Source organism: Cygnus olor, chromosome 1 (genome assembly GCF_009769625.2).
Source record: "Cygnus olor isolate bCygOlo1 chromosome 1, bCygOlo1.pri.v2, whole genome shotgun sequence".
In the NCBI taxonomy this organism is placed as follows: Eukaryota; Metazoa; Chordata; class Aves; order Anseriformes; family Anatidae; genus Cygnus; species Cygnus olor.
In genome coordinates, this window is record NC_049169.1 from 55,790,173 (window position 1) to 55,811,639 (window position 21,467).

The 21,467-nt window shown below is 49.9% G+C and overlaps 1 protein-coding gene across 2 annotated transcripts in view; it reads left to right on the forward strand.

Annotated features, from left to right (window-relative positions):
• CACNG2 (calcium voltage-gated channel auxiliary subunit gamma 2) overlaps window positions 1-20,337 on the forward strand; it is a 48,628-nt gene extending 28,291 nt beyond the window's left edge. The window contains exons 3-5 of one of the 2 annotated variants that reach the window (XM_040544849.1): window positions 15,602-15,685; window positions 19,030-19,170; window positions 19,491-20,337. In XM_040544849.1, the coding sequence (XP_040400783.1) occupies window positions 15,602-15,685; window positions 19,030-19,170; window positions 19,491-20,026 (761 nt within the window). In that variant the 3' untranslated portion in view covers window positions 20,027-20,337. The remainder of the gene's footprint in view (window positions 1-15,601; window positions 15,686-19,029; window positions 19,171-19,490) is intronic. The other variant, XM_040544847.1, reaches the window with a different exon arrangement.
• Window positions 20,338-21,467: the final 1,130 nt, after the last annotated feature.

A 21,467-nucleotide genomic window follows, 5' to 3' on the forward strand; every position in this document is an offset into this window, starting at 1 on the left:
AGAAACAGTATTGGAAAAAGATAGGTCAACCTCTGAAGCTGTGGGACCCTGAGGAAACTGGCACTGGCAGAGAAATGTGAGTAATGGCACACACGGGAGCAAATCAGTTTTGGAAACAAAGGAGAGGAATTTGAATTTTTGCCTTTAAATGAATGGGAAACCAAGGGTCCGAGGTGATCAGGCAAAGATGCAATACCAGCTGTGTTTTGTTGTGCACACAAATTTGGGAAAGCATGGAGTAAGAAAGCTGCAAAGGTCAGACCGTGCTGTAAACAAGGTGAGTGGTAGATCTGCAGTTGGGACATGACTAGGTTGAGAAGATGAATTAAAAATTCAGAATAAATTCAGATTAAGGGGAAGCATTCTAGTTGTGAAGGAGTTAACTGAGAAAAGCTGATACAAATCCAGAAGCTTTCTCAAGCAAGACTGCAGGTAAGCAGGGAAGAGCCACTGAAGTCATAAAAGGTGGGTGTATTTGAGCATTACTGACATAAAACCTGCTGGTAGAGCTCACAGGAATTTTCTACCAAAATACATTTTTTGTCTGTGAACATCAGTTTGTTGAAACTGGCACTCTGCTGAAACATACTTTCTAGTCTCAGCGGAAAAGGTTGCTTAGACCTGAAATGGGATCACTAACAGGAAGAAAAGAAAGAGAAGAGGCAATCAGAGGAGCCAAATAATTACTTCACTCATTTAGAATACAGAAAATCCAGGGTGAAGACTTTTCCGGGTGAGAAGAAGAATTTTGAACCGATGTTTTCACAATTTCAACAGCAAGACCAGTTGCTAGACTGCTAGTTCTTCTAAGGCAGGGTTTTCTCCCTTCCTCAGACTGAAAAAATTAACAACTGATGAACCCGGATATGCCACAGTACAAACTGGAGATTTATTTTGAAACTTCTAGAATAGCCGGGTGCTTTCCAGCATCACCATCTCTCCATGCCTTAAGGCAGAAAGAAGACCATGAAGCAGCAGTATCCTCCTGAATGGAGGTCTCTGGCTCTGAAGCCAGAAGTAACTGAGCTGTATGTGATCCCGATCAGGTGGCGTACAACTACATTTTCCTAGGTGTTCTTTTTTGAATGTCTCATCTGAGATATTTTGCACCTCCTGTTCTATTCTGTATTGTTCAAAGGTGCTGAAGACCTACTGCTCCCTTTCAAGGCCTACGGCAAAGCAATTAGGTTAAGTTATTTCAGACTGTATTCCCAGAAATGGAGATGCATAAAGTGAATGAACACATGAAAATATTGGCCCTAATATCTCTGTGACTCAGCTTTTCCATTTCTACAATGGAGAAAACGATGCTTACTGATTTTTCAAAATGCTTTGAGCTCTACAGATGAAAAGCAGAATGAATGTTAAGTATGATTATCATTTTTATTAGGAAAAGGTTTAAAGGATTTTTATCCCTGGAGAAGGGATCCCAGCACAGAAGAGGCATCCCTGTCCGAAGGACTGCCTGGAAGTTGAACAGTTGCTAAGAAACCTGAGTACCTTCATCCCAATGAATACCCCGAGAGGGACGGAGTGGGCAACCATCTCACAAAGCTGCCACGAGGTAAAAAAGAGATGGGACCAGGCATCATTAACAGCAAGGAGATCATTAGATTCCTGCACTACGGTCTACATGAACCTACAGCAAAAATGGCCGAGGACAATCAAGTAGGAGAGATAAGAAGGAGTGACTCTCTTAAGCACTCTATGAAGAATAAGGAGGCTCTTGGTGCTTGTTAAATGGAAAGCCGGTGTCGATGGAGGAGCCTGAGGACACAGCAGATAATGGCTTATTTTCAAAGAGCTGAGCAGAGTACCAGAAGCTAAGGAATTACCGGATACAGGAGTAAAGTAAAAAGACGGAGTAAGGAGATAGGCCTAAGTGATGAGATAGCAGGGTCAAGGGAAGTAGTTGTTTTCTTGAGTGACTGAATTATGTCAGATGTTTCCAGGGCCGCAAAGAGAGTAGGAGGAGAGGCACGAGAAAGACTCGGGAAAGGGAGGTGTTAAGTCTAGGTGAGCTAAATCAGGGCAATCTGTGACTGGGGAAAAAAATAAAAGTATGTTGTACATGTCTGGAAAAGGGCTAGGAGGTGAAAACAACATGGGTATGTTGGGAAGAATAGCAGTGTCTGAGAAAGGGCTAAAAGCAGTTAGAGAATCGATGGAGGAATAGGAACAGGACTATCCATAATGAACTGCCCTAAGTCTCCAGCTGGACCTGCAGAAGGGATTCATACGGTTATTTCTGAAGGTATAACCCAAATGATTGAAAATCAGAGACTGGACAAATTGTCCTGAAGAAGATCTTGAAGTGATGGACTTTTTTTTTTTCCTGCTCTTTATTGCAGCCAGTGTTGGACAGAAATGGAGATTACCCCAACCCTGCAGGTATTGCCATAATGAACTGAAAGAGGAAAGAAGGGAGCCAGTGACACAGCAGACAAGCACTAGTGAGCATGTGGGAGAATATTTGAAGGGAATCAAAGGTTCAGTGTGATCCTGAGATGAAGAGACACCAGGGAAGTGGTGCAAACCAAGGACGGCAGCACTGGGTACGGATGGAAAAGTTGGGCTCATTAGGACGGAGTGACAGAGGTCAGGAAGCTGAAGGGGAGAAACTGCATGCCAATATTTGGGGAGCAATGAGAAGGAAGAGGAAGGAGCAGTGTGAGGAAGCATCGTGAAAGGTAAGAAAGCAGAAGAAATTCACATGCAGGAAGTTGTTTCAGGAGTGAAAGGAGAGCTGAGCTGTTAAAAAAAAAAATAGAAAAGACATAGATCATACTCAGGGTTTCAGGACGTGAATCCATCTTATTTCATAGCCTACTGGTCCAGATGCTGTCCTTGCTCTCACAATGACCTAACTGAGCTTAAAACCAAAACCTGGTCCCCAGGTCTGGCACATCACATTCCTGGCTACCATGCAGAGGTGACCTCTGTCCCCCTCCCATGGTGCTCTTCCTTTCACTCTTATTTCCCATGTGTTTCAGGAAAAGAGGCTGTTGTTCAGGGACTGTTGTGTGACTTCAGCTCCTTCTGTCCCAGTTGTTAAGCTGGGCAGAAGATGGGAGATAGGGCTTCTCCTGCAAGGTTTCTTGCACGTGCTAGCAGTTCTGTCCTTCAGGGACCACCCTTGGTGAGATATGATCCAGAGAAGCAGCTGAGACAGTAGCATTGATCTACCTGCGACCCTGCAGAGTGTGGGAAACGGAAAAGTCTGAGGATAGAGGCAATCCCACTGCCTTCCTCTCTGTAGAAAGGCTCTGTGCCCGACACCTGCGGGCAAAGATTGGAGATGCCTACCCCTGCAGCTCAACGGGTAGTATAGGGTAGGCTTAATACTCACACTAAAACATCCAGCGTGCAGCAGCAGCATCTTCTCCTTCCCTGCTGTTCTACTTGTGTCACTCTCTCTGCTCGAATCCCTGCCTTGACTCCCAGTCTCCTTCTACATCAAAGTTCAGCTCCTTGTTTCATCTCCAAGGCCTCATGTGACCCTACTGGGGCTCGTCCCCCCTTTCCTCTCCCACCCTACCCTGCGCTAGCTCAGCACTTCTCCCCTCCCCAGCCCCATCCATCTCTCTAAAGCAACAGCTCTGCTCCTTCTCTCCCGCAGCCCCCTCTCTCCCCTTTTCACCACCCAGCCTTGTCCACCTCCCTCCCGCCTGCCCTCAGGGCTCATTCACTGCAGCCAGTCTTCCTGTGCTAATGACTTCCACTTCGCCTACGCCCTTGGCAAGCATTGCCCCTTCTGACTATTAACTTTGTTTACTACACTGCATCTTCAGAATGTGGAATGATTCAGAGATACCCGGCTAAAGCCAGGAGCAAACAAGATGTGAACATGCAATAGCTCAGCCTGTGACCTTTCTCAGCTGCTTCCTTCCCTCCTTCCAGCCTGCAAGTCTCAGACCTAATCGTGTTCCCAGTATTTTCCCACTGACCTTACTAAAAGCAGGATCCAGGCTTTGTGGATGAAGCCCAGTGGCCTGACTCTGCAAGCTGCCGAGAGCATCCTTGGAAGAGCCAAGCATCATTGCTTGCTGGTGCCCCAAAGGCTGGGGTATTCATACTGTGAAATCCAGGGGGCAAGATCCTGCCTTTTTAGCTGCCAGTAAAATGCCATGTACACTTGATGGCATGTGGAAATACATAATAACGCCTCACACTACGAACAGACAGCATTAGCAGGGAAAGGCTTTCCCCTCCCACTCACCCTTTGTCTATCTGCTTCTTTCCCGTTGTCAAAATTTAGCATCCTATCCTCCACCGAGAGACTCGGTTTTGCTCTGATGCTTGGAAGGCATCCAGTCCCAGCTCACGCGCTTGCTCTGCCAGTCTCCACAGGTATTCTGTACGCAGGGCTTCCAGCTAGTCAAGAAATGCTCTCTCTTCTCCCCCCTGCCAGGGAATCTCCAAGCTCCAGGGTTGTTACAGGATCCCGGTGGCAAGGCAAAGCCATGCGTTCTCGCTCTGATATATTAAATGCTTCTGCTTCACAGCACAGTGTTAACTGCACTGCAGAAAGAGAGGAATACTTTGGTAGTGATGGAGTCCAGCCCTTGAGAGGCATTTGCACAGTGCTCATGTTGTCAGGTCGCAGGGGAAGCAAGAGGAAAACCAGCACGGTTTGAGTCCTAGCTTGGCCAAAACTCATTCAGTTTTTCGCTAAAAGTAGCTCCAGAAAAAATGGTTTGGACCAGAGACTGGTGCACAGAGGAATGAGACAGACTGGGTTTCACATTTGGGTTTGAAACGACTCATGTGCCAGCTTGGCAAAACCAAGGCCACAGGCCTGGGAGGCCAGGCTAACCGAGAGGCCTGGAGAACCAGGCCTTGGTGCACAGCGTACCTCAGAGTTGGTTTTGAGGGAACGGGCTGAGGGGCTGAGGAACAGCAGCTGTGGGTAGGGCTAAGTGGACAAGCAGCCACAGCTGGCCCAGCAGGCCTCACAGGCAAGCTGCAAACACATGCCAGGAATTGGGGGAAAGGTGCGCGGCAGCCAACGTGAAGACAGGTTGATTCAGAGGCTGGGCTAGCAGAACATAGAGACCTATCTTTACGTCCCACACCACTTTGAAATTATAAAGCTTCCTGTTCTACACTGGGGTGGGACAAAAAAATTATATATGTATTACTTTTTAGACCAAAATCATGGGTTCAATGCACTGAAATTGTCAGTCAACCAGCAGTTCGTGTATTGACCTCATTCATCTGGGATCAAGTCAAAGCCTCTGTACCCCTCAGAGAAAAATTTCATTGAAAAACCCTGACCAGCTGATAGAGAGAAAGGCTTTCTGCAGTGGCTGTAGCATAGGAAAAAAAAAAAGAGAGAGAGAAAAAAAAAGGATTTACTCATGGAAAGGCAAACACAAAGTGAAGCTGAAATGCTGCAGTTCTTTGATCTTGGCACACGTCCTGACAGGCAGCTCCAGCGCGATGATAAGATCACGAGGGTAAGATCTAACGTGCAGCACAGCATTTTAAGGCTCCGCTGCTTCACAGGCTGCTGGAAGTGTAGCAGTCAATTAGAAACTGGGGAAGGGGCTGGAATTTCCTATCGGCATTTCCAGTGGAGAACTGAGATTTTTTTCACGGAAAAGGGGGCAGACCTGGAAGGAATTTCGGCAGCCTTCAGGAGTCAGGTTCTTGTTTTACAGACTCCACAGAGTTTCAGCTCTGAGACCCACTTTACCCAATGTGTGGGGCAGGCGGGGAGACGCAGTTTGGTGCAGGAAGCTCTGCTGGGCATGTCTCCAGGGGATGCGATCCCAGCCACACAAGGTGGCTTGGACATGATTCAAACCCCTGAAACGGCCCTTCAGGTTTCTAACTGAGTGTAACCGGACCAGGTCACGTTAGAAATAATATTCTCCAGTCTAGTACTGCAAGTAAATTTTATCCCGTTATGAATAGCCTCCTCCCCAGGATGCAAGAGCAATGTTACATGTAGTGAAGCTGAAAATGCTTCAGAGATTAGCCCTAGCACATAGCTCACACCTCCAGACTCTTCTGTAATGAATTAGTGTGCTCAATGGATGAAAAAATATTGGTGCAGCAGCACAGCTTGCAGTCAAGCTTCAAAGGGGTTCTGGTGGCTGAGCAGCGCTACCTGCTCCAGCCGTACCACAAGGGCTTTCACGCTCATCCTTCGCAGCCTCCCCTCTGTCTGCGCCTTTCCAAATCATCCACCCCTCGCCGACCTCCGCTCACCTTTCTTGCAGGCACCATCCCTAAATCTGACACGCTTCTCCTCTCCACAGATTTCTTTTTAAAAGCAAACATAAACTTAACAGGATACACACACGCGCGCAACCGTAAATGTCTCACAGTCCTGTGCTGCAATAAACTTCCCTCTTCCAAACACCCTGCTGGCACTGTTTGCTTGTTAAATAAGCCCAGCGCTGTGCTTAAGCCTAACTTTTGTTACAAGTGCTTCAGGAGAGGGCCAAGGCACTTTGTTTCCTTGTAAAGCACAGGGGTGCCTGCAACTCAGGAGAAATAACATTAATAAAATTATTAATGTTCTATAAGCAGCCTCCAAAAGCTAACACTGCTCGCGAGGCTTGGCATTTGTTTTTGCTGGGCTGCATGAAGAAGGGACCTGAAATTAAATCTGTGCAATAGCTGCTCCAACAGCCGGTGTTCGATGTGGGCTGGGAGCAGAGCAGTGAGTTGGAGCAGCAGCCACTCATCTGGAGGTGTCAGGAGACATGGAGCAGCTGGGCAGCATGCTCTGGTTGGATTCATGTGGGTCACCTACCCTGTTTGGCCCCGTGGGGTGTAATCTGTGTTTGCCAACATGTTTTGAACTGCAGAAGGGCCTGCCAGGGCAGGGGGCTCCCCTTCCAACTGCTGGGGACACCAATGGCTTTGTCCCCAGTGGCTGGCAAGAACAGGCTCAGTGTGCATCACGTCTGCCTCATCCTCCCCCCACTTCTTTATTGCTTTGGGGGCATTTGCTGCCTGAGGGGACAGCAAAACCCCCCAGGGCACTTTATCTGACTGCAGCGAGGGATGAGCGATGCTCCCCAGCCGGGCAAAGCCTGGGCGAGCTCAGCGAGCGCGTAATGGCCGCAGCACTCGTCTGTGGCGGGCCCGCGCCAGGGGACCTTCCTCAGCCTTGCGTGAAGGGCTTTGGGTTCCCCCAGTGTCAGACGTGCTGGCGGAAACCCAGCACTGCTCTTGCTCTGCTTCCTTGCCTAAAATCATCTCCACACTTGTCTTCTAGGCTGGAAGAGATAAAACAGGTTTTCCAACCCTGGTGAAGCCACTCAGCCCAATTCTTGCAATACAGACAGTCCCCCAGTTCTCACCCTGAGGTCATTAAAGAAACAATTTGCTAAATAAGTGGGATGGGGTCTCACCCTTCCCCTGTGTGTCCGAGCCTTGGAGGGGAAGGGGCAGGAGACAGGCAGGATGGAGCAAAACCTATTACTGTCCTTGCCTTTCTCCATTCTCTGGATTATTTCCCTGGGGTACTCGGGTATTTTTATTATTAATAACTAATTTTTATACAGCACTTTTCATTCTGAAGGACCCTAAAGCACACCACATACTTCATAAGTTAATTGCCAGCTGTGAGCCTAGTTCCTTGCTTGGTTGTGACCATATCAGCTGAAGGTACAGCTCAGGGTCACACTGGGTTTGCACCAGTTTAACCGAGGACAGCCTCTCCCTGTAGAACCAGCAGGATATGTCAGAGACAAATGCAGCTAAGGTTGGAGGTGAAAGATTTGAGTTGCCTTTTTTCCTCCTTGGTAATTTGAAAATGACTAAGGAAATGGCTTTCAGAAAGCCTTCTGACCACAGCACTGCAACTGCAAGCATCCATGCCTGTGCACCATGACTTCCAATCGCCCCTAGAGCTATGGTCTCACTACCCACCCAAAACATGACCCGCCCGGGTGAGCCTGGCCCTGTTCTCTGATGTACTCTCAGAGATCAGCACCACAGTTTTGGGGAGGAAAAAAAAAAATGCAACCCAACCAGATGAGTTGAATTACAAATTTTCTGCCACAAGGATATCCTCTGAGTGCTTCTGTGGAGGACCCAGCCCAGCTGAGCTCTGAGTCTTCAAGCTCAAGTTTGGGGTTGTTCAGTCCCTACATCCCCAACAGCTGGGACAGTGTTTACATGCTCTTGTTTCAGAGAGTTTGATGTTGTAACCCTGTATGCAAAACCTGTCCTAGTTACAATATTGCTGCCATGATAGGAAAAGGAAAAAGAAAAAAAAGAAAAAAAAAAAAGAAAAAGAAAAGAAGCAACAGCTCGTAAATTCTCCCTTCATCCCATCCACCCTTTTCCCTCCAGGCTTCCATTAGTATCTCCCTTCCTCTGACATCTGGATGTGCCGCCGCAGCCTGGGATTGCCTGTGGTAGCGGTGGAGCAGCTCCTCTCCTCCCACACCTTATGCACATCATTTCTCTCTCACTGCAGATAATTGCATCACCCTTCCTGTCACTCGGCTCGCAGTTGTAGTGTCACATTTGACTCGTTTTCCACACACACACAAATGTTCTTGCTACAAATTGCCAGTTTGGTGGTTTGTTGGTTGTTTGTTTTTGTTTTTGTTTTTGTTTTTGTTTTTATCCATCCGGAATATCTTGATTTCTTTCACTTGCCCTTTCTGTTTTGTCAGGAGTTCTCTCCATGCCCTGATCATCTTCTGCCTTCACTCTTCCACCCTCACTCCAGCAGCTCCATCTCTCCGGCTGTGCTCCAGGGTGGCTAAACCCCAACATCACACTGCAACATCTGAGCACAACTATTTACAAACCCTTTTCTCAATCTCTTTTCTGATTCCCAGTTCATTCACACACCAGTTCTGCCTCTTCTTGCAAGGCAGAGGTAATAGCTTTTACTGGCTCAGCTGACGTGCCTTGAAAACTCTGTGACAGGGCTTGTACGCATGAAAGTTCACATTGTTTTGTGCACCAGACACTCTCACGGCTGCAGAAATAGTTCCTAACCTCTCTGCTGAGGAATCAGAGGTCTCGTCAGTGCTTTACACATCCATCGAACCACACGGGAAAATATCAGTAAGAAAAACACAAACACTTTCATTGATGTGTATATATGAAATCACAACATGCATTTGTTATGTATGTAGAAGTAAAACTATTTTCAGTTCCAGAAACCCATCGCAGCTGGGAAATGTAAGAAATACAACATTAGGAGGAGAAAACATCCGTAGCTTTAGATAAGCCTACTACATTTTTGTGTTTAGTACTGTTTTCAGAAGAAATTCAGCTCAGGTTTGATTCTGGCAGCATCTAGAAAATAGAGTCAATAGCTTACCAGGGGAGATGTTTGTACTGGATGTATGCAAAAGAAGGATTTTTGAATGACTTTTCTTATTGCTGTGTTGAGGTTTTTAATTTGTAACTTGGACAGATGTCTAGCAGTGCCTGAAAACCAGCCACCCGCAATGCTTCAGCTTGTAAAGCTCAAGCGTGCCGGATTTGTCTTTGCACCAAAACGCCTTCCAGAGCCTTTGCACAGCTTCCCCAGCCAACCCCCCTCTCTGCCTGCAACAAAGCTCGGGAAATTCCAAGCAACGCCGCCGCGGATATTTTTGAAAGTTACAACCCTGTAACAAGAGGGTGTTTATAAACGTAAATCTTCGGATAATCTTAATAACTGCTTTTGCTACTGCTGCACTATGTGGCAGAGCGTGAGCCAGCCGGGGGGCAGCGGAGGATGGAGCTGCAGGGCGGGGATGCAGGGAGGCTGCTGCCCCAGGAGGAGGCTGCAAGGCCAGGGCACCACTCACCCTCTCCTCCCCAGTGCTGATGTCTCCCACCTTTCTGTCCCTTGCCCAGCGACGTCCACATTTTTCTTTCTATTAACCGCCTCCCGACCAAAGTCATCTCGCCGGAATTGGTACTGTCAGGCCGTTCACTGCTGTAGCTTTGGTCATGGTTAATGCGCTGCGATATAGCCCTTCCTTCGGGCTCATCAAGGCACTGTAAGGCAGTGTTTGTACCATTTTTGCTGCAGTAAAACCCCGTTATTATCTGATCCTTAGCAACAGCTGTAATAAACATGATTATTAATAACACGTCGAGGAGAGCTGGTATAATGGTTCTCCCTTGTAGGCAGGGGGGATATTCTTTCATAACTATAAGATCAATTTCTATTTTGCATCAGTCCTTTTACAGTCTTCTTCACCACAATATCTGAATGATTTCCAGTGGCACATTAAGTGATGGGGCTTGATATCAGTCACATGTGGTTTGTTCTTTTATCCTCTCCCCAGGGAGAGAATTATGTATGCAACATACTGGTTATGTTGCTAGGGTTTTGTTTGTGTTCTTTTTTTCTTTTTTTTTTTTTTAACATATGCACTGCTGCATGTTTATTTTGGAGGAGGCCACATCAAAGCAGGCACGTTGCAGCTATATGGGAAGGTGGCAAGATTTCGGATGGCCCTTTGTCCTCATGGGATCTCTGCTATTTCTCCAGATGCGAACCCTGCAGACCCCACTTGCCGCCCCACTGAGTTTCACCTCATAGTAGAAAGCTCCTCTGTCCCTAAGGAGAAGAGCTCTGGGTTCTTTGGACTTAAAGCTACCCACCTGAATCAAAAGGCATTGCCACTGGCACAGCATCACCTGCTGCTGCGCAGGGTCAGAGCTGCTAGAGCAGCACCTCCTCAAGCCCCTATCCCTCAAAATGACCATCCCTCATGTATAACCCTACAACCTGTAACCAAGGCCTTTAAATCCATACTGAGACATGTGAACAGATGGCCTAATTTTCATAAGTTGCCATCCTAGGGAGATAGAGAGCACTTTGGGGAAACTGGCTTTTCTTTAGGGTGCATCAGCACAGGCATGTAAAAGCAGATGCCCATGAGCACTCTCTCTGCTCCCTGCCACTGCACTCTTCACCAGCTCCAAATCTTCCCAAATGATGAATGCTTTTGTGTGCTTCCTCCTTGGAAGGGTGGATCTGAGTCAAAATGCCTTTAAAGGGTGTTTCCTGTGCTTCTCTTGGCACATCATGAAACCTCACTCCTTCCTCTTGAAGCTATTGTCGGGTTGAGCATCATCAACCAGAGAGTCAGCATCACTAGCATCATTTCTGGATGGTGACGACAAACTTCCACTCCTGGTTTGGAAATCCTTTGCCAATATGTGTCAGGCATGCCAACACTTTGCCATACAGCTCTGGAGCTTGTCCTCCCAGCCTGAAGGCTGGCTCTGAGCTTCACCACCTGGCACCAAAGGGACTCAGCTCAGAAATGGGGACCTGGAGCAGAAAGAAATGTTTTTGCTTTTTGACTGTCCACCTGCCCTTCATGGGTCATTTCATGCATTTGTTTCACAGGTAAATACCAAGTATCAGTTTAATCTGCAGTAAGGTTTACTTCTAAGGCAGGAATCACAAGGGTGGATTTGGGAGGTCTTTCACATGGGCACAGCCTCAGCATTTATTTGAGAGAAGGTCACATCAAGGAGGAGCACGTTACATTTGAACTGGAAGGTGGGGAGAATTATCTGGCCTAAATGACTCCAGTGTCTGATCACCTTCATGATTTTAATACAAATATCCTCAGGCTGTTTCCCCGAGGCAGGGAAATACCATTATTCCCACTGTCGGTGACAGAAGAGAGGGGTTAAGTGACTTGCTAAAATGATACAGGAAGCATGTGGCAGCAAGAGGTGCTGAATCCTTGGCTAACACCGCGCCGTCGTTCCGAGCTTTTAGAGACAACAGCTATATCCAGCCACTTTATTTATTTCTCCAGAAGCCACCATGCCAAAACCTCTGCTAAATTAGAGAGGGAGGCTAGAGGAAAGCTTTCAGTGGATTGCTTTTTCCCATAAATGGAAATATCACAAATCATTCTGGGAAAACAGGTCTTTCTGTTCTCTTCCCTCTTTGTCTGCTTCTCTCCTTTTGGATGTCTCTTCCTCTCCCTCTGGCTCCCAGTTTTCAGATGTACAGTCCTGGCCATTTAAAAGCGCTCCCTGCCCTGCAGGAAGGGAGCAGCTTTGTATTCTTTGGAACTTACTATTTGCCAGTGGATTGCGCTCTGCAGGCAGGCAAGACTTCTGAAACAGCCAGGGCTGCACAAAGCGGCACAAAAATAAACCGTGCCATCAACAGCACCGAGCCGGGCTCTCATCGGGGGTAACTTGGTCCGGCTCACGCTGCAGCAGAGCCGGTGGCTGCCAGCTGCCCTGGATAGACAGCGTGTACCCAAACGATGGCCTGGCTGCATCGGAGGAGGTCTCTGAAACTAAAAGCTCAGTCAAAGCTGATGTCTGTGCACCTTAGACATTCGGCCCCTCTTGGCAGTACGGCAGGTCACAGCCCAACGTGCTGTCTCTGCTCCTAAGCTTCCCAAAGCTCAGGCAGGTGACAGGCAAGCGCTGGGGATCTCACTGAAGGACTCACGATAACACCCAGGGGATTTGGGGGCTGCTCTGGTATCTTGCTGTCGTGTCAGAAGGCTGAGGGCTAGGATTAGGGGTATTTTCCATGGACCCAGGCATATTCAGCTTTTCATTCCTGAGACAAGTCAGAGCTTGGTTGCTTTGCACATCCCAAATCAGGCTGCCCCAAGGAGCCCCACAGTGGTGTGTCAAGTGGGGTTTCCAAATAACGATGTGCTCCTGCTCAGGAGCTGTAGTGTGGCACATGGCTCTTCCCTCCCGGTCTCTGCAAATGAATGGAATAGAAGGGCCTTGTATCAGACCTCCTAAATACTACTGAGAAGCCTCATCCCCCTCCCCACGCAGGGCTGATGTTTTTCCACCGGCACAGGTGCTGGGGAGGCTGTCCCACTATCCCAGCAGGCCATGGATGTCCATGAGAGAATTGCTGAGCCACCTTGGTGCCAGAAGTGACTTCTCCATGCTGAGGCTCTTTTCTGAGCTGCCACCACTTAGCCTAGAATCATAGAATATCTGAGTTGGAAGGGACCCACAAGGATCATCGAGTCCAACTCCTGGATCCCCAGAGCACCCTGAGCACTTGCTCAGCCCCCAGCACCCGTGCAGCCACGCCGTGCCCTCTGGAGTGCATCCCCATAGCATGTCATACAGAGCAGTGCTGTTCCCCTGTCTCACAAGGTGGGCCTCCAAGGCAGAGATAAGAAATGGCTTTAGCAGCACGCCTGTGGCAGAGCAGAAAATGAATCTTGTTCTCTCCTATTCCCAGTCACTGCATTAATGACCTAAATTCTACATCCTTTCTCCATCCATCGCCCATATGAGCTAGGAGGCATTGGAGAAGAGGCTGTGGTAGTACAGACAAACTGCTGTCATCCAGAGCCACGGCGCTCTGTGCTGGTATCACACACAAAGCAGCAGCTACGGTGGGACCAGCACTGTCCACCCTGCCCTCAACGCACCAGCAGGACTGAACCAGGAGGTGGACCAGTCCAGAGCAGCACATTGGTCTGTGATGAAGAGCAGCTCCTCAGTGCCACAGCATTTTAAACAAGCTGGGGTTGGACACCCCAATGACCAAGCACCCTGCTGAGCCACTTCTGTAACACCCATGGGACATCCAGCACCAGGAGCAAGTTTTCAAAGAGCCTGCATGTCACCTCACCTTGTCTGAGCACCTGAGCCTCCAGCTAGCTGTGCCACACTCTGTATCTGCCCTCCTTGCTGGTACTGTGTGGGCAAGTAGCAGGTGGGAGTGTGGCAGGGAAATCTGCTTGGCTGTGAAGCTTTCCTTCCAGGAGAGCCATGGCTGAGAGGCAGACACTTGGACAAAGTAACTGCGCTGGGGAAGGGTGATTAATAACCTCCTTTCACAGCCCACAGGTTCATTGTGGGAACAACACTTCAGAGGTCTACAGAGAGGCTTTGCTCCTACTTTCTTTTCCTGTTACTTACCTCTTACACACACTCCTCTCCGTTGCGTCTAGCCTCTTCACGGAAGCTCTTTGAACTAGCAGTTAAAGGCAATGGGTATCTCAGAAGTACCAGACACAAGCCAACAGGACACAGAAGAGCCGAGCCTGGGGGTTGACCCAGCAGATCTACAGCTATCTGCTCAGTGTATCCTCCCAGAGCATCCCAAACCTGACTTCAGCAAGGCCTGGCCTGGAGAAAAACCCAGGGGCAACCCTTTGTGCTTGGTCCCTCTTGCAGATAGACCCAAATACCTGAGAGATCAGGGAATGATCTCTTTATCAGGGAGCATAGTGTTAGGACAAGAGGCAATGGCTTTAAACTAAAAGAGGGTAGGTTTAGGGTAGATATTAGGAAGAAATTCTTTACTATGAGGGTGGAGAAGCACTGGAACAGATTGTCCAGAGAACTGTGGATGCCCCATCCCTGCAGGTGTTCAAGGCCAGGCTGGATGGGGCTTTGAGCAACCTGCTCTGGTGGGAGGTGTCCCTGCCCATGGCAGGGGTTGGAACTGGGTGATCTTTAAGGTCCCTTCTAACCCAAACCATCTGTCCCCAGTTAGGGGACCCATGGGACCACCATGCCCAGCCACGCACCACATGTGGACACTGCATCCCTCCTTTCCAAACAGCCACCCCTGTCCCAACATGAACAACCTGATACCTCAAGATACTAGTCAACCAGTGGCTGGTCAACCAGTGGTCGTGATGCTGACGACGCTTGATGATCACCATTCTCGAGCAGTATTGCTGATTTCAAGAGGAGAACGACAAGAATGGTGAAAATAAGAAACTTGTAGAAATCCCAGACGATGAAGGACTGGCCAGATCTCTCTGGCTTGGTGGGAGGGCTTTGCTGGTCATGGAGTGTGTGAAAGAGGGTACCCACAGAAGCAGAGAGGCTCAGAGAAGACCCTGTATGGAAATCAGACTGGTGAATCTTCAGGTGACCGGCCCAGCTTCTCATCTAAGGTAGATTTGACTCCCGCAGTGCACGGGGTGCTTGGCTACAGAGCTGCACCCACACACTCGTGCCAAGCTTCTTGCAGGCTTAATCTGTGAGAGGACACAAGAGGAGGCCTGGTAAAGGTACACAAAACAAGCAGTCATATGGGGAAAGTAGATTAGGAGCTTTTGTTCTTCTCGTACAACACTGGAACAATGGAATATATCCCACCAGTGAAATGAATAGGTATAGCAAATTCACAGCTGAGAAAAACAAACACTTCTCCGCACAAACACAATCAGCCCGCTGTATGCAGCACTGCTGGAATCCACCGAGGCCACGCCAGGTGAAATTCAAATGGAGAGTGGGCTTTTCTATAGCTACACAAATACCCGAAGTTGCACCAGTGGATGCTAACTGAAGGGATATTAACCCGCGTGCTTTGCCGCTTAACCCAACCTGCAACCCCTGTTCCACCCCCTGCAGAGACGGGCAGCCAACTCCTGTCTATCTGTGGCCAAGGTCTTCAGTGCTGCCCGCCACCAAGCAAGGGATGCAGCGCTGGGTGTACACAAGTTTGCATCCATCCTGTGTGAATAAGAGGGAGATCTATGTATGAGCATGAGAGGAGAGCATCTGGTGGTCGATACATGAACGCGGGTGCTGCCTGGGAGAAAGGAAGGGAGGGTGTAAAGAGCAATGCAGAGGGCAGTTGTTCCTTCACGGAGGTTTCTGGTGTTCTCATTTGTTCTTTTTTTTCTCTCTTGTTCCCTAGGGAATTTTAAAGGTCTGTGTAAGCAAATCGATCACTTCCCTGAGGATGCAGATTATGAAGCCGATACAGCAGAATATTTCCTCCGTAAGTCCACGCGCCCTTTCCATTGCAACTGCTTGTAGGTGCTAGCGTCGGATGCCTTTTGCTCTCTGAAGGCAATGCAATGTAACTCTGGGCCCTGAGGGGCTTGGGGGAGCCGGGGGAGCGATGGCTGCGAGGGGTGGGCAGGGCCCCTCCATGCCCCTGAGCCTCTGCATCTCCCCCGGCTGTCTCCACTCTCACCTCCCTGGGACCTGCTGTTTCTAACTCGTTGTGACAACCAATGGCATATTTTTATTAATGGCAACCAATTATGAAAGACATCTGGAGTCTTTTAACCCAAATTCATCAAAGAGATGCAGAGCACAGCCTGACACATGACAACAACGCTCTCTGAAGCCCTCTCCAATGCACAAGCCACCTGGGGACATGGAGTGGGTTCAGGGGCTATGCCCCAGTGCAGGTCATGGTTGCAGCTGGTTCTGCACCCAGAGCTTGGGCACAGGACCACCAGCACTCCCCTCCGCATCCCCACTTTGAATGCCAAATGTGTGCACCCACCTAATGCAGAGCAAGGTTATAGTCCCTTGGCTGATACTCCGGTTGCATCAGATTTAAGAAATTCCCTGGACTGTGTCTGAGGAGCACCCATTTCTCTCTATGTGCCTCCTGTCCCCAGACACCACTTGCCTGCAGAGCAGGCCCATGGCAAGCCGCCATTTCCTCCCACCCTGGGAGCAGAGCTTGCTCTTCCTTAAGCTCGGCTGAAATCTCCTCCTGTGTCCCCACCCCACTCTCCGTTCCTCTCCCTGCAAGCTCAATGTCCTCTGACAACATGAGATCTTCTCCCTTCAGGAACCTGAGCCAAGAGCTTTTGACCCCCCAAGGTGAAGCACCAGAGGTCTCCAAAGGCCTGCAGCCTCTCAGAACTGCTCCTTGTCTGCCAGGTGTGCTGGAAGCCAGCTGTGGAGGCCCAGCCCTGCGGCAGAGATGAGAGAGATAATTTAGGCTCTGGAAAGCTCATTTGTATGTGAAAAGAGAAGGCTCTTATGCTGCTTCCTCTTGGTTTCTCAAACGCTCCTTTGCCCACTGTTATTGTAAATAACCTGGGGAGATTGCCTTTCCTCAGCCTTGGTCTCTTCATGGCTGTGTGGTCCCTGCATGGTGGAGCAGGAGGCTCGGCTGTGATCTGTTTTGGCACAGCAGCTGTGCAGGCTGCCTCCAAGGACAAATCTGCTTTTGCACAGTCGTTTGGGAGCGAGGAAGCTGCAAGCATCCACTGCACTTCAGAAGGGAGAGCTGGGGGAAGGGGGCAAGCATCCCAAGAGGAGGGATCCGTTCCCTCAGACGGAAGAAGGTCTGAAGGCAAAAACTGTCAGGACCAGTCCCCAGTGTCCCCAGGGCAGAACCCTTTTCATGTAAGAACTGGGTTCAAATGGGGATTTGGCTGGTCAGTTAAGGACTCCTTGGGTCACTCCTGAGGGAAGTGGGGCTTCTCCTGCCTTAGCCCCGGCTGGACAGGGATGTCACCGAACAGCCTCTTCTCAGGACTACTGCTAAATTGGGGTCCTCGGGTGCTCTGCACCCGTGATGCCTGGAGGTACTGACATGAGCAGCTGGGAAGGTATTCATTATTATCAAACTAGGTGATTCCTTTGATTGGAGGACCAGCATAATTGTGGGAAAGGGTCCATGGTCAATCTAGAAGGGCTTAGACTTTATGCCTGCCAGCCATCTACAGAAGGTGTCTTATGTTTCTGGAAATTAAACACCAGTTAGAGAGGAAGCAGCAGCATCTCTGTGCTTCTTTGCTAGGAGGAATCTGACTTAGAAAACAATCAGATGCTATGAGGGAGTATCCAAACACCATCATAAATCCTCTTCTCTTTAGCCCCAAGGATCCCAGAAGACCGGATGAGATCCTGCCCCTCTCTTGCTTGCATGGTCTTCCAGAGGGGCAGGAGGCAGGAGCTGCCCTCACCCTTCACATGGTGCCTGCAGCTCCCCATGTCAGCCAGCAACTTGAGTTCTCCCAGCAGATGGGAATTTCAGAATTCAGACCCAATTAAAACCGATGAGGTCAGGGTGGGGTTGTGAGCATCCCTCTAGAAACCCTCCGAACAGAGGATGTCTGCTTGATATTTGCTCACCGCCATTTAGCTTCGCCTTGTCGAATCCTGCCTTGCCTTCCAGAAGCTATTAAGAAGGTTATTATCACTCGCCTATTCCCTGAAACACAGCCAGGCAGAACTGGAAAGCAAGCAAGAGAGGTTTTCTCCCTGTCTTTTCCATTCCCTATGTGCAGGCAGGGGGCTAGGGCCCCCCACAAAAAGCCTATTTTGTCTGCCTGGTGGGACCCCGACACCAGCAGGGTCCTTGAAGCACAATCTCTCCTTGCATCATGAAAAGTAACATCGGTAAGGTTCATTCTTGTAGGCAAGGAGGGATTGGCTTTCATCCCTCTTCCAAATCTCTGCTCCACAAGCAGAATTGCACCAGTGTGTCTGATACCTTTCTTTACCAAGCAAGGCTTCATTTCACACTTCACAGCTTATTTTCTCTTGGGAAGGGAGGAAGGAAAACCTCCGTCATAAAAAATAAGGATATCAGCAACACAAACTGATGCAGACTGCCCAAATACGTGCAAGTCCCCCCAAAGCTCTGGGGTACATCGTGCATGCCTGTGCGAGCATCTGCGTGCATCTGTGCCATTGCCCTCTGCTGGCTGAGCTCTTCTGTATCGACCGATGGCGCGCGTGTGTGTGGGAGCTGGCACACATGCACCCATCCCTGTCCTCTGGAAAGAGCCCAGTTGTTTAATCACCAGGATAAAGCCCTGTGTGCCGGCACGCAGGGCTTGGAGTTTTGCTCCTCAGCCCTCACTGCAGCTGCAGAGCAGCACACGGCACCAGGAGCTGCTTCCCAGCCCTGAAAAAGTCTCTTCCCCTGAGAGGATGGTGCATTTCGGGGATGTTTTGAGACCTAGTGGTGCTGTAGGATGCAGTGGGGCTGATGCTCTTTGACAAACAGGCTTGAGCAGCATCAGTGCCAGGGCTCTCCTCCACCCACGGTCCCACCAAAAGCCGGGGAGAAGGCGGGAGGCAGGCAGCGAGGGGAGGCCCCCAGCTCCACCAGCCTCCATCTCCCTGCTCCAGCCACAACAACTTCAGCGAGAGCTGCTTGCAACTGCTCTCTTCCTATGGCACACTTTCTCTCCTCTCTCTCCCCCTTTTTACTCCCTCCTGAATTACTCCCCTCATTGTCCCCGCACCTACAAAACGCACTCGCGCCCTCCGGTCCCCCTTCGCCCCATGCTGCCTCCTCACCCCCGTTTCCTCTCTCTGACACGTGCACTGTTATCTCTGTCCCTCTCCCTCTCTCCTCCACAGGGGCTGTTAGAGCCTCTAGTATTTTTCCGATCCTGAGTGTGATTCTGCTTTTCATGGGTGGACTCTGCATTGCAGCCAGCGAGTTCTACAAAACCCGACACAACATCATCCTTAGTGCCGGCATCTTCTTCGTGTCTGCAGGTAACGGGACATGCACGGGACGGGTTCTGGGGCACGGGTGGGCTGTATTTCCCAGCCCTGATGAGCATTCCTAGGGGTGCAGACAACAACCTCCGAGGAAACCTCTCCGTACATGAGACCGTGGTGGGGAGAGGGTGTCCCCATGTCTGGTGGCTTTTTGGGACTGGCATGGGAGAGCGGTGCAGGGATGCAGGAGCAGGATCATGCCTGAGGAAAGCTGTGGTGAAGCCCATCAGTAGTGGGGAGGCTGGGGACCCCCATTACCCCCTCCCCGGGTCATTCTTGCCACATTGTCCTCCTGATGGCCGCCTCTCTCTCAGGTCTGAGTAATATAATTGGCATCATCGTATACATATCAGCCAACGCTGGAGACCCCTCGAAGAGCGACTCCAAGAAGAACAGCTACTCCTACGGCTGGTCCTTCTACTTTGGGGCCCTGTCCTTCATTATAGCTGAGATGGTGGGAGTGCTGGCCGTCCACATGTTCATAGACCGGCACAAACAGCTGCGCGCCAACGCTCGCGCCACGGACTACCTCCAGTCCTCCGCCATCACCCGCATCCCCAGCTACCGGTACCGCTACCAGAGACGCAGCCGCTCCAGCTCCCGCTCCACTGAGCCTTCACACTCCAGGGATGCCTCTCCCGTCGGGATCAAAGGGTTCAACACCCTCCCATCAACAGAGATCTCGATGTACACCCTGAGCAGGGACCCGCTGAAGGCCACCACCACCCCCACCGCTACCTACAACTCCGACAGGGATAACAGCTTCCTCCAGGTTCACAACTGTATCCAGAAGGAGAACAAGGACTCTATCCACACCAACACAGCCAACCGCCGGACCACCCCGGTATGAAGCCGTCGCCAGGAGCTGGAAGCGGGGCAGGAGGAGGCAGGAGGATGGCGGGTGGGACGGGGGGCGGGTGGGGGGCGAGGGCAGGGGGCGGCGGGGTGGGGAGGAGGAGGAGGCGCGAGCGCCCCTGGGGTGGGGCCCTTCCAATCGCAAAAAAAATATATATATAAAAGTTTAAAAAAAAATAAAAAAAAAAACACACGCGGAAACAAAAAAAATAAAAAGAACGGCCGATGAGCAAACAGATAAGCAGACAAACAAGCACGCGAACAAAACAAAAAACAAACAAAGAAACAAGCGAGCAAACAAAAAAAAAAGGAAACGCGAGGAAAGGAACAACAGTGAAAAAAATCTTTAAAAAAAAAAGAAAAAGAAAAAGAAAAAAAAAGAAAAACTTTAAAACTGAGAGAGATTTAAAAAATAGAAATAAATTTAAAAGAAAATGCATGATTTCCCATGTACCATTATTTTAACATTTAATAAAAACAGATTTAAAAAAAAATATAAAAGGGAACCAAGAAATAGCAAACGACAATAAACCAAGTGGGAGAAGGAGGAGGCAGCTCTTTGGATTTTGGGGGTGGGGGGTCATTAATTTTATGGTTTGTTTCCCACTTACTTTATCCCAACGCAGGCTCCTGGGGGAGCAAGGGGGGGCTGGACTGGCAGCAACTCCCCTGTCCTGGGACTCCCAAGGGTTGCGGGGGACCCTGGGGTGCCAGGGGGGGCAACCACAGCCCGCTCAGTCCCCCTGGGACCCTGGGGAGCCGCTTGTCCCTTGCGGGTCCCCAGGGGTAAGGGTGGCCGCTGTCCCCAGGAGCGCAGGAGCTGCCACCGAGTCACCGCCCGCAGTGTCCCTGGGGGTCCCCAGGGGCCACCCCAGCCCTGGGGACCCTGGGGTCAGCAGTGACAGTGCAAAAAGCAGAGACACGCAATGACAAAAGAAAAAAGAAAAAAAAAAAAGACAAAAAAAGGTTTCTTAAAAAAAAAGTGGCAATTTTTTTAATAAAACAGCAACTATAAATAAATGTAAATATAATAAGTGGATTTACTTGCAAGAGAAACAGATAGTATTTTTGTTTTTCTTTTCATTTTTATTTTCTCCAGCTTTAAACTGTGAAAAAACAAAGCGGGCAGCGGGGGTGGGCGTGGGGGGCCACGGGGTGGGGGGCCGGGAGGGGGTGCGGGGCTCCCACCACTCACTGTGCTGCTGCATGGGGGCACCAGAGCCCATCCCCGAGGGCTGCTGTGGGGCGGGGGGCACACACACACACCCCCCTGTGAATGCTCGGAGGCTCCCTGGGCCCAAAATGTGGTCAGCTCACCCCCCAGGACCCCTGGACACCCATCTCTCCCGCATGGGGGGTCCCTTTCACCGCGGCCATTTGGGCCCCCGCTATCCTGGCTGGATTCAGCTGAATTAAAAGGGAATTGGTACACCCTG